General features: G+C 50.1%; 1 protein-coding gene across 1 annotated transcript in view; it reads left to right on the top strand.

The window, feature by feature from the left end:
* Positions 1-258: 258 nt before the first annotated feature.
* Positions 259-12,433, top strand: part of CCNB3 (cyclin B3) — a gene marked incomplete at its 5' end in the record, with an annotated part of 65,052 nt that continues 52,877 nt past the window's right edge. Inside the window, 2 exons of the mRNA XM_081081873.1 lie at positions 259-348; positions 2,026-2,112. Coding sequence (XP_080937999.1) covers positions 259-348; positions 2,026-2,112 — 177 coding nt within the window. The remainder of the gene's footprint in view (positions 349-2,025; positions 2,113-12,433) is intronic.

Here is a 12,433-nt window from a genome sequence, read left to right as displayed (position 1 = left end):
GAGGTAGGTATACTTATCCCCATTTTATAGATGGATATCTGGATCCCAGGGAGTTTCAGTCACTTACCCAAGGTTAACTGTGGTAGAAACAAGATCTGCCTAACTCAAAGTCTGTTTCCTCCTGGGGATGCTATAGAGAGACTGGGTTTTCTCAAAAGTCTCCGGATAATTCTGTGATGTTTCTGGTGAATAGTATTTTAAAGAGACCCTTTATGATTGCAGCTCTGCCTTGGATAGACACTGCTGAATCTGTAAGAGATGCCACCACCACCGGGAAGCGACAAAAATGAGACTAAGAAATCTCAGTCCAACAAGATTGTGCCCAGTGATCATGGCCAATCTGAAAAGGTTAGAGCAAGCTGTTTCTCCTAATAGTGTCTCAAGTAGCCCCTTCCTGTGTTGGCTTGGTCCCTATCCTCACCCCTAAGTTTTTCAGATTGTGTGGTTTTATTTGAGAAGGAGGGCAAGGAGTAAGAGCCCCTGTAGTTGCAGAAGATCAGCAAATTAGAATTTGGGGAGAAAATATGAACTTTTCTTTCCCATAAGTGCATGGCTGAAATGAAGGCTATCCTCCTCAATCTTCCAAAGCAAAGAACATTCACCTCTCATTTATGATCATATCCATACTCCTACTTTGCCTAAGTTGCTCAAAGCACCTTTCCAGGAGGTTGCTTGGTAAATCCTGGGGAGACTATGAAGATTAGGTCAACAAATGTATTATCATGATTTTTATAGCTATTTAATTAGAAGAATGGGTTCATTTTGATTCTGCTGTTTTGACCTTGGGGGTAGTTTGACATAGTCATTCTGGTCCTGAGCTGTTCTGTGTTCATTTATCATCATACATATTTTAATAAGAATTTTACTAACACTCATGAATTGTCATTAAGAGAGTATTTCCTAGAACAAATATCATTAGGCCAATTTCTTTTCCTTGATTACTTTCCTTTCAGTACAGTTATACATTTTCTAATCATTTTCATTTTAATAAAATGATTTTCATGTAGGGGAGAAATATTTTTTCCTGTATAAATTGGCAAGAAATATTTGCTACATTTATCAGATTTTTGTCTATATCGGATTTTCTTGTTTAGATTTTGCCATTGTAAGTTTTCTTTTGTGGTAGTTATTTTTCCAAATGCAACTTTCTTGGGCACATTTTTTAAATCTAAATTTTTATTGAGTTTAGTTTTACCTGTGAATTTTATTTGGGGCTGATTATTTCTACCAGTAATATTAAGTAGGAATTAGAAAACAGATTAACAGTTGATTTCTTAGCTAATATGAAAAAATAATATTTTTTTGCTGATTATTTCCACTAGGATTATTTATTGTGAGCTAGATTAAAAAACTAAGGGTTTACTTATTTCTTAGCTTAATCAATTAGAAAACAGAAGTAATTCTTCTCAGCTCTTTCAGGATTACTCTACTGTATTAGATTGGTCTTTTTTCATTAATCCTCATCTGAGGATATTTTTCCATTGATATTTAGAGAGAGTGGAAAGGAGGGAAAGAGGGAGGAGAGAGAGAGAGAGAGAGAGAGAGAGAAACATTGACGTGAGAGAGAGACGATTGGTTGCCTTTTGCATGCATCCCAACCTGGGCCAGGGATTGAACCTGCAACCCAGGTACATGTCCTTGACCAGGAATTGAACCTGGGACCCTTTGTTTCATGGACTAACAGTCTAACCACTGACCAACACTGGCCAGGGCTGAAGTGAGTCTCTTGTAGACAGCATATGTAAGGGTCTTGTTTTGTTATCCATTTATCCACCTAACTCTGAGTTACACTGATGGTCATCTTGTCTCATTGCAGCCTTGTCCCTATCATCAATGATTACCTCTTTCAGTGATTCTCTAAGCAGCAGTGAGTGTCAAAATGTCCTTTTGTTGTAGTTTATTGGAGTTTATATTATAAACTGCAGTTTCTTGGAGATTCTGGAGTTTCCTTCTGAGCCCCAGAGACGACCCTGAAAAAGACTGTTCACAGTTGGGTATACTCATTTACCTCTTTTACTTTTTTAGAGAGGTGAGGATTACCAAGCAGTGATATCTCCATCTTCATCTCCGGAACTGCTCAAAAAGAGATCAGCTTTGGACGATCTCACCAATGTGAGTATGCTAATCCAATCCTCTGCTGTGATGTTGCATAAGGTTTAGACAACCTCTTCCTTAAAGGACCTTTCCAGTTGACCAGACTATGACCCTTTCTGGAATGTAGAGATTTGATTTTATTTGGAGTCAGTGACCCAATTTCAGAAACTGGAGGGGCTCCTCTGCTGGCACATGCATCTGAATTAATTGGTGGAGTTCTCTTGATAGAATGATTATTATATATGAAAATGTAGATAAATATGAGAACTATGGGATTGTACATTTATATAAAGTCCAGAAGTTGGTCAACAGATTGCCTATGCCTTGGAGGTAAGTACTTTGATGCATTCATTGTAGTCTAGGGCAATGTTTATCAACTCAAGCACTATGGGCAATTGGGGCAGGACATTTTTGTTGTTGTTGTGTAGGAATGACCTCAGGCAACATCCCTGGACCCCAGGATTTAAGTTCCAGTAGCATCCCAGTCATAGTGATAATAAAAAATGCTCCCTGTGGGCACCACAGCTCCATGATCTGGTCTTCAACTATGGAGCTCTTGGAACTCAATTTTGACTAGAATTCTTAAGTTCACTTCCAAGTTACTCCCTTCTGGTATTATGTAAGTACCAGCAAAACTCAGAATTAATGGAATGTTACTAATTGAATATAGAATTGGGCTAAAAGTAATCTTTGGTCTTAGATAATAGTAACTGATGCCTACTGAGTGCTTACCATCTGCCAGACACTATTCTAAGCACTTTTTCCATATCAACTTGATCCTCATATAAGCCTTTGAGGTAGATGCTATCATTATCTCCACTTTACAAATGAGGACTTGTCCAATGTTTATTTTGAAGTCTGTTTCAGCTGTGATACAGAGAACCTGATGAACTGTTCTTGCCATCTATAATAAAGTGCCCTTCTGTGGCTAGCTGAATACTTGTCTCTACTAGATAATATTTACCCTCTTGGCTAGGATTGGGTAAACACTGATAAAGTTCTCCCCTTTGGATCTCTGCTCTTTAGATGCTATGTGACCACCTTTGTGCTAATACAGTCTCTTCCCCATAGAGATTACAACATATATGATTAAGGTTATAGCTTTCTGCCTAATTTCAGATTTACTATAGAAAGGTTGAAAGAGACCCCTTCCATACAGACCTGTGGGGTTAGGTTTATTTCCTGACTTATTTAACCACTAGTGGTCCAGTGCACGAAATTCATGCACATTAAAAGGGGATTAATTAGAGGAAATATTTTAACTTTGCTATTTGCCCTTTCTCTATAATAGAAGTGTCAGAGATGAAAGAAAATTAGTAAAATGTATATGAAAATCTTCCTCCTGTCAGAATCTGGGGCACACCACAGGACCCAGAGTCAAGTCCCTGCCCATCCATGTGTGCCTCAAAATCGCACGAGACCCGGCTGTGCCCCCCCCCCCATTGGGCTAGATCCAAACCTGGCCAGTCCTACCCTTGTCAAAAGCCCCACTTGGGTGTGTGTGGGGGGGTGCAGCCTCAGGGCCCCTGGCCTGGCACTGGGGTGGAGGCCAGGGGCATGTCTTGAGGTCTCCCGTCAAGTCCCGCTGGGTGGGGGATGCAGTCTGAGATCCCCTATCAAGCCCCGCTGGGCGGGGTGCATGGCCTGAGGTCCCCCGTCAAGCCCTGCCAGGTGGGGGGCATGACCTGAGGTCCCCCGGCCTGGCACCAGGGCAGGGGGCATGGCCTGAGGTCCCCTGTCAAGCCCTGCTGGGTGGGGGCGTGGCCTGAGGTCCCCCATCAAGCCCTGCTGGGTGGGGGGCACAGCCTGAGGTCCCCCGGCCTGGCTCCAGGGTGGGAGGGCATGGCCTGAGGTCCCCCAGCTTGGCACTGGGGTGGGGGGCACGGCCTGAGGTCCTCCATCAAGCTCCGCTGGGCAGGGGGGTGTGGCCTGAGGTCCCCTGCCAAGCCCTGCTGGGTGGGGGGCATGGCCTGAGGTCCCCCCGCCTGGCGCCAGGGTGGGGTGTGTGGCCTGAGGTCCTCTGTCAAGCCCCACAGGGGAAGGAGGGGAGCACAGCCACAGGTCCCTGCTGATTGCTCGTTAAGGCTCATTACGGGAACTCGGCCTTTGCTGTGGGTGCAGCCATCTTGTGTACGGAAACCCCGCCTCCGCTGTGGGCACTGCCATCTTTGTGGCAGAGTGACAGCCAATTTGCATATTCCCTCTTTAGTGTATAGACTGGATCTAGAAACTTGGCTGAACTAAGCCACACACATGAGGAGCAGGTGCAGCTCATCTTGGTGAAGATTCCCTTGGCCTACAGAATCTGTTATGGGAGTGTGGTTGACAGTGTATGAAAAGCAAGGCCCTGCCGAAACTGGTTTGGCTCAGTGGATAGAGCGTCAGCCTGCGGACTGAGAGGCATGTACCTGGGTTGCGGGCACATCCCTGGTGGGGGATGTGCAGGAGGCAGCTGATCGATGTTTCTCTCTCATCGATGTTTCTAACTCTCTCTATCTCTCTCCCTTCCTCTCTGTGAAAAATCAATAAAAATATATTAAAAAAAAAAAAAGCAAGGCCTCAGCATGTGAGAAACTTGTTTGCCATGTCTCAGTCCTTTCTCATTAAGTTTATACAGATACTAGAGGCCCGGTGCACAAAATTTGTGCACTGGCAGGGGCGGGTATACCTCAGCCCCACTTGTGCCCTCTCACAGTCTGGGACCCCTCGGGAGATAACGACCTGCTGGCTTAGGCCCACTCCCAGGTGGCAGAGGGCAGGCCCAATCCCTAGGTGCCTGCCCTGCAGCCCCTGGTCGGGCTCAGAGCAGGGCCGATTGGGGAGTTGGGGCACCGCCCCCTGTCATGCACAGAGCAGGGCAGATCAGGAGGTTGCGATGCCACCCTCAGTCACGCTCAGGGTAGGGCCGATTGGGGGGTTGGGGCACCGCCCCCTGTCACACTCAAGGCAGGGTCGATGGGGAGGTTGTGGTGCCACCCCCTGTCACACACAGAGCAGGGCCCATCAGGGGTGTTGGGGCTCCATACCCTGTCACACACAGAGCAGGGCCAATCAGGGGGTTGGGGAGCTCCCCCCTGTCATGCACAGAGCAGGGCGGATCAGGAGGTTGCCATGCAACCCTCAGTCACACCCATGGTAGGGCCAATTGGGGGGTTGGGGTGCCGCCCCCTGTCACACTCAAGGCAGGGTCGATGGGGAGGTTGCGGCACCACCTCCTGTCATGCACAGAGCAGGGCTCATCAGGGGGTTGGGGCACTCCCTGCTGTCACACTCAGGGCAGGGCTGATGGGGAGGTTGCAGCTCCACCCCGTCACACACAGAGCAGGGCCTATGGGGGGGGGGGTGGGCGCTGCACCCTGTCACACACAGAGCAGGGCCAATCAGGGGGTTGGGGAGCTCCCCCCTATCAGGCACAGAGCAGGGCCGATCAGGGGGTTGGGGTGCCTTCCCCTGTCAGGAACAGAGCAGGGTGGATAGGGAGGTTGTGGCCCCGCCCCCTGTCACACACAGAGCCGTAGGGCGATCAGGGGGGTTGGGCGCTGCCCCCTGTCACACTGCTCCAGGGGCCAGGAGGCCTCACTGCTCCGCTGATCCCAGTGCTGGGAGGCCTTGCGGCTCTGCTTGACACAGGGGCAGTGAGGCCTCGCTGCTCCGCTGATCCCAGAGCTGGGAGGCCTCTCTGCTCTGCTGATCCCGGTGCCAGGAGGCCTTGCTGCTCAGCTGATCCCGGTGCTGGGAGGCCTCCCGGCTCTGCTTGACACAGGGGCAGTGAGGCCTCACAGCTCTGCTGATCCCGGGTTCGGGAGGCCTTGCGGCTCTGCTGATCCCAGTGCTGGGAGGCATATTACCCTTTTACTATATAGGATAGAGGCCTGGTGCACAGGTGGGGGCCAGCTGGTTTGCCTTGAAGGGTGTCCCGGATCAGGGTGGGGGTCCTGCTTGGGTGCCTGGCCAGCCTGGATGAGGGGATGATGGCTGTTTGCAGCTGGTCACACCCCCTTCAGGGTGGGGGTCCCCACTGGGGTGCCTGGCCAGTCTGGGTGAGGGGCTAAGGGCCGTTTTCAGGCTGATGGGTGACTGAAGCTCCCAACCTCTCCTTTTTTACTTTTTTTTTTCTTCTGGGATTTATTTACCTTCTGTGCCTGACATTGGAGCTGAAAGCCGGCTTTAACTCTGAGGCTCGGCTCCAGCTCTGAGACCTCGGCTGCTGAAAGCAGGTTTCTGGGCTTTGTTTACCTTCTGTATTTGAAACTTTGTTGCGACTCTAGCTCTGAGATCCCAGCTGACTGAAAGCAGGTTTCTGGGGATTGTTTACCTTCTATATTTGCAACAATGTTTCTTAGAGAGCAGCTCAGAGCCCAGCAGTGGCAGGTGGGGAACATTGGCTTCCTCAGTCACTGGAGCAAGCAAGCCTCCTGTTCACTTCAGGGGCTTGGCTGCTGGCCGCCATCTTGGTTGGCAGTTAATTTGCATACCTAACTGATTAGCTAATGGGAAGGGTAGCGAAGTTATGGTTAATTACCATGTTTCTCTATTATTAGATAGGATAGCTATATACACTAATAAAAGAGAAACATGAAATTAACCATCACTCAGCCACTTTGCTACACCCACAAGCCATGCCCACCAGTCAATCAGGAGCGACTATGCAAATTAACCCGACTAAGATGGCAGTGGCCATGGAGCTGGAGCGAGCAGGAGGCTTGGGTTGCCCCTTGGCTATGGAGGAAGCCAAGCTTCCCACCTGCCCTGGCCGGCCCTGGGCTCTGCTCAAAGCTACAAAGTTTCAATTATAGAAGATAAATAAATCCCAGATGCCTGCTTCCAGCCAGCCTCCACTGGGAGCTTGGGTGGCTGGGGGCCGTGCCCAGCCTGCAAACAGCCATCAGCCCCTCACCCAGGCTGGCCAGGTACCCCAGCGGGAACCCCCACCCTGAGGGGGTGTGGCCATCCTGCATACAGCCCTCAGCCCCTAACCCTGGCTGGCCAGGCAACCCAGCCAGGACCCCCACCCTGAAGGGGGTGTGGCCAGCCTGCAAACAGCCCGCAGCCCCTCACCAAGGCTGGCCAGGCACCCCAGTGGGACCCTTCATGCTGAAGGGAGTGTGGCCAGCCTGAACATGGCCCTCAGCCCCTCACCCAGGCTGGCCAGGCATCCCAGTGGGGACCCCCACCCTGAAGGGGGTGTGGCTAGCCTGCAAACAGCCATCAGCCCCTCACCAAGGCTGGCCAGGCACCCCAGCGGGACTCCAGGCCTGAAGCCTGGTCCAGAGGCGTCAGGCCTGGGAAGGGGGCTGAGCTGGCAATTGGAGGAGTCTGGGGGGTCCCCTGCCCAGGCCTGACACCTCTGGCAGAGGCGTCAAGCCTGGGCAAGGGGCTGATTTGGCAATCGGAGGGTGATGGGGGTTGACGCCTCTGGCTGAGGCATCAGGCCTGGGTGAGGGCAGAGCCGGTGATGGGGGGGAAGATGGGGGTCCCCTGCTCAGGCCTGAAGCCTGGGCCAGAGGCATCAGGCCTGGGCGGGGGGCAGAGCTGTTGATCGGGGGGAGATGGGGGTCCCCTGCCCAGGCCTGACACCTCTGGTGGAGGCATCAGGCCTGGGCAAGGGGCCGATCCTGCTACCGGAGGGTGATGGGGGTCGATGCCTCTGGCCCAGCGTCAGGCATGTGCGGGGGGTGGAGCTGGCAATCAAGGCATCTGGGGGTCCCGTGCCCAGGCCTGAAGCCTGGGCCAGAGGCATCAGGCCTGGGCGGGGGGGGGGCGGAGCAGGCAATTGGAGGGGTCTGGGGGTCCCCTGCCCAGGCCTAATGCCTCTGGCCGAGGCATCAGGCCTGGGTGAGGGGCCGATCCAGTGATCGAAGGGTGATGGGGGTCGACGCCTCTGGCTGAGGCGTCAGGCCTGGGTGAGGGGCCGATCTGGTGATCGGAGGGTGATGGGGATTGACGCCTCTGGCCAAGGCCTCAGGCCTGGGCGAGGGCGGAGCCGGTGATCCATGGGAGATGGGGGTCCCCTGCCCAGGCCTGAAACCTGGGCCAGAGGCGTCAGGCCTGGGGGGTGGGGGGACAAGCCGGTGGTTGGTGTGAACTACAGAGGAAACACCTTTTCCGACAGCTCATTGGTTATTGGTTAAGCTCCCTGTATGCCACTGGTAATATTCTTAGTAACTTGGGTAATAAGAATCCAAAAAGGTGATCTAGGGTTTTCACCACACTCCTGGTGAAACAAAACGAAGGTCCACTGCTGGAGGGCTAAGAAATGTCATTCTGCCCTAGCCGGTTTTGCTCAGTGGATAATGCCTTGGCCTGCCAATAGCAGGGTCTGAGTTCATTTCTGACCAAGGGCATGTACCTAGGTTGCAGGCTCCTTCCTGGCCGGGGCCCAGGTCAGGACTCATGCAGGAGGCAACCAATCAAAGTTTTCCTCTCACTTTGATGTTTCTCTCTGTCTTTCCCTTTCTCTTCCACATTCTCTAAAAATCAATGGAAACATATCCTCAGGTGAGGATAAAAAAAAATAATAAAGAAATTATTATTATATGAAAGACACATCTTGAAAATGCCTAAAGAAAGTTGCCATTTTTTTATGGTGAAGGGACTGGAGTCCATGTCAATGAAAAAACCTTGCTGGCTGCAGTGACTGGCAGTGGCTGCAGCAGCGGGGTGATGGGGCTGGTGCCTTCCCCTGACCAGCCTGGTCAACTCCCACAAAGGGAGGCCAGACTGCGGCTTAGGCCCTATCCCCAAGGGGAGCAGGGAATGGGCCTAAGCCGTCACTAGGACATCCCCTGAGGGCTCCCAGTATGTGAGAGGGGGCAGGCTGGGCTGAGGGACACCCCCTCAGTGCATGAATTTCATGCACTGGGCCCCTAGTATACTAATAAAAGGGTAATATGCTAATTAGACTGGGAGACCTTCCGGGAGACATTCTGGACGTTCTTCTAGACAAAGCCATGGTGGCGGGGCCGAGGTAGAGGTGGTTAGAGGCCAAGAGGGGAGGGCAGTTGTGGGTGATCAGCCTGTTGGGGGGTGGGGCTGTTGAAGCAGACCAACAGGGGGGCCAGTTGGGGGCAAGCAGGCCATCAGTGGGGGTCAGTTGGAGGTGATCAGGACAGCAGGGGGCAGTTTGGAGTGAGCAGGCCAGCAGGGGGGCAGTTGGGGGTGAGCAGGCCAGTGGGGAGGGAAGGTGGGGGCGAGCAGGCCGGCAGGCAGAGTGGTTAGGGGCAATCAGGCAGACAGGCAGGCAGGTGAGCGGTTAGGAGCCAGCAGTCCCGGATTGCAAGAGGTATGTCTGACTGCCGGTTTAGGCCCAATCCCTGTAAACCAGAAGTAGGACATCCTTCGAGGGGTCCCAGACTGGAGAGGGTGCAGGCCGGGCTGAGGAACACCCCCTCCCCCATGCATGAATTTCGTGCACTGGGCCACTAGTTTATAAAGAATAAACACAAATAAACTAATAGTAAGTACATGCAGATATCCAGGACCCTCCTGATACTCTAACTGAATTCAACATCTGCTAGGCCACATCCTCATTCAGCATTCGGGGTGGGATTAGAAAGACATCCCTGAGCAGTATTGTCTCTATCTAGCTTTCCAGATTCCCAGAAAGCCCATTTCCATTTTTGCATTCAAGTTCTGAGGATTCACTTTGGTCACCGGTGCTTTCCAGAGAACCTCCCATTATTACAATGTACTTAAGCCATTTAGAGGGTTGGCCACTTGCAAATGTCTGAGCTCATCTATTTGAAGGTTTAGGGCTCCTTTCTCTATGAATTTTGGGGTTCCCTATATGATTATTTTCTTCTTTCTATAAGTATTAATAGGGCTCTCTATACCCATATCTGTTTTCTCCTTACTATTCACTACAGTGAAGTCCTAGCCTGCCAAAAGTTTTGACCTGTTTTAATTAGTTAATCTGCTTTGAGTTTTTTTCTTTCCCTCTCCTTTGTCATTCTGGCATAGGAAGGATTCTGATATGTAAGAGCTGATCTTAAGCCAGTAGTCAAGGAGATAGGGTCCATATCCACATTTACCTAAATGATTTTGTGTCAGTAGGATTTTCAACTCTATTTTCCTATGTCGTGGTGAAAGAATTATGGGGAAGTACAGTTAAAAGTCTCCTTGAGCTTAGATCTGAAAATATCTGTGCTTCAAACCTTTACATATGGCAGGTACAGAGTGTCACCCTAGGGGTTGCAGGGGTGGGCAAACTTTTTGACTCGAGGGCCACAATGGATTCTTAAACTGGACTGGAGGGCCGGAACAAAAGCATGGATGGAGTGTTTGTGTGAACTAATATAAATTCAAAGTAAACATCATTACATAAAAGGGTACGGTCGTTTTTTTTTAGTTTTATTCATTTCAAACGGGCCGGATCCGGTCCGTGGGCCATAGTTTGCCCACGGCTGGGCTAGGGTCTCCACCTCTCTCCTGCCAAGAATGTACTTTATTTTTCAATTCTGAATCTCAATTGCATATATTAGGAATTAATAAAGCTTCAGGTAAAGTTAAAATGAAAACTGCCAAGCTCTTTGAAGAGCAGAGGGGATGACTTGAGTGCCTAAGAAAGAATTCCCTATTGATCTCAAGATACAAAAGTATCACTTTAAAAATATTTTATTTAGAAATAATTTCAAGTATACATATTTGCAAAAATAAAAAATAGTACAAAGAATACACATAAGGTCTTACCTAAAGTCATGTATCACATGACTTTATCGCATTTGCTTACATCCATCATCGTCCTTTATCCCCAAGTACTTTAGTGTATATTTTCTTGGAGAAACCACAGTACAATTAACAAATTTATAAAATTACATTGATACAATATTTTTATAATCTATTGTAATATATTGTCTATATTCCGATTTTTCCAGTTGACTTTATAAGATCAACATTATAAACATTTTTCCTCCTCCAGTAAAGGATTCAGTCTGGGGTCATTTGCTTGTCATGTCTCTAGCTTCTTTTAATTTGGAACATTTCCATAGTCTTTCTTTGTTTTCTTTTTTTATGACGGTACCCTTTTTGAAGAATATAGTCCCACCCAACTTCCCCTTTTAAAAATAGAACATTCCTCATTTTATGTTTATTTGATGTTTCCATGTGATTAGATTGATGTTATACATTCTTGGCTAGAATGCTGTGTAGGTGATGTTCTGTCCTTCTTAGGCTATCGCATCTGGAGACACACAATGCCCATCTGTCTCTCATTGGTAATGTTAAATTTGATCACTGAGTTAAGCTGTTGTCTGGTTTCTCCAATATATAATTACTGTTTCTTTTTATCCTCTTGCAACAAATAGGCAATCTGTGGGATATACTCTTAAGAGCCTGCAAATAACATGCTCTTCATAAAAAATGTCCCCTAGATTTAGCATCCATTGATGATTTATTTCCCTAAATCAATCTTATGATGATTTTTTCCAACTCTAGCACTCACTCCCCATTTATTACACTGACCTGGATATTCTACTACAAGCATGAGCCTTCCCTTCTTCCCTGCTTATTTATTATTGGTATGGACTTATTAACTCCTATTTTTCAGTGGTTTATTATTCATTATTGTGCTTAAGTATTATTTTTTTAATGTAAAAATGTACTTTTATTTTATACTAGGGGCCCGGTGCATGAAATTCGTGCACTGGGTGTGTTGGGGGGTGGGGAGGGGGAGTGTCCCTCAGCCCAGCCTGCCCCCTCTCACATACTGGGAGCCCTCAGGTGTTGACCCCCATCACCCTCCAATCGCAGGATCGGCCCCTTGCCCAGGCCTGACGCCTCTGACAGAGGCGTCAGGCCTGGGCAGGGGACCCTCATTTCCCCCCATCACTGGTTCTGCCCCCCAGCCCAGGCCTGATGCCTCTGGCCCAGGCGTCAGGCCTGGGCAGGGGACCCCCAGACCCCTCCGATTGCTGGCTCTGCCCCTTGTCCAGGCCTGATGCCTCGGCCAGAGGCGTAGACCCCCATCACCCTCTGATCGCCTGATTGGCCCCTTGCCCAGGCCTGACGCCTCCGCCAGAGGTGTCAGGCTTGGACAGGGGACCCCCATCTCCCCCCGATCACTGGCTCTGGCCCCCGCCCAGGCCTGAGGCCTCTGGCCCAGGAATCATGCCTGGGCAGGAGACCCCCATCTCCCTCTGATCGCTTGCTCCACCCCCTGCCCAAGCCTGACGCCTCTGACCCAGGCTTCAGGCCTGGGCAAGGGGACCATCATATCCCCCCAATCCCCAGCACCACCCCCCACCCAGGCCTGATGCCTCGGCCAGAGGAGTTGACCCTCATCACCCTCCGATCACCAATCACCAGATCGGCCCCTTGACCAGGCCTGAGGGGTCCGGCAGAG

The sequence above is a fragment of the Myotis nattereri genome (genome assembly GCF_964212035.1).
Source record: "Myotis nattereri genome assembly, chromosome: X".
Lineage (NCBI taxonomy): Eukaryota > Metazoa > Chordata > Mammalia > Chiroptera > Vespertilionidae > Myotis > Myotis nattereri.
Note: the sequence above shows the minus strand (reverse complement) of the source record. Positions and strands in the feature narration are given on the sequence as shown.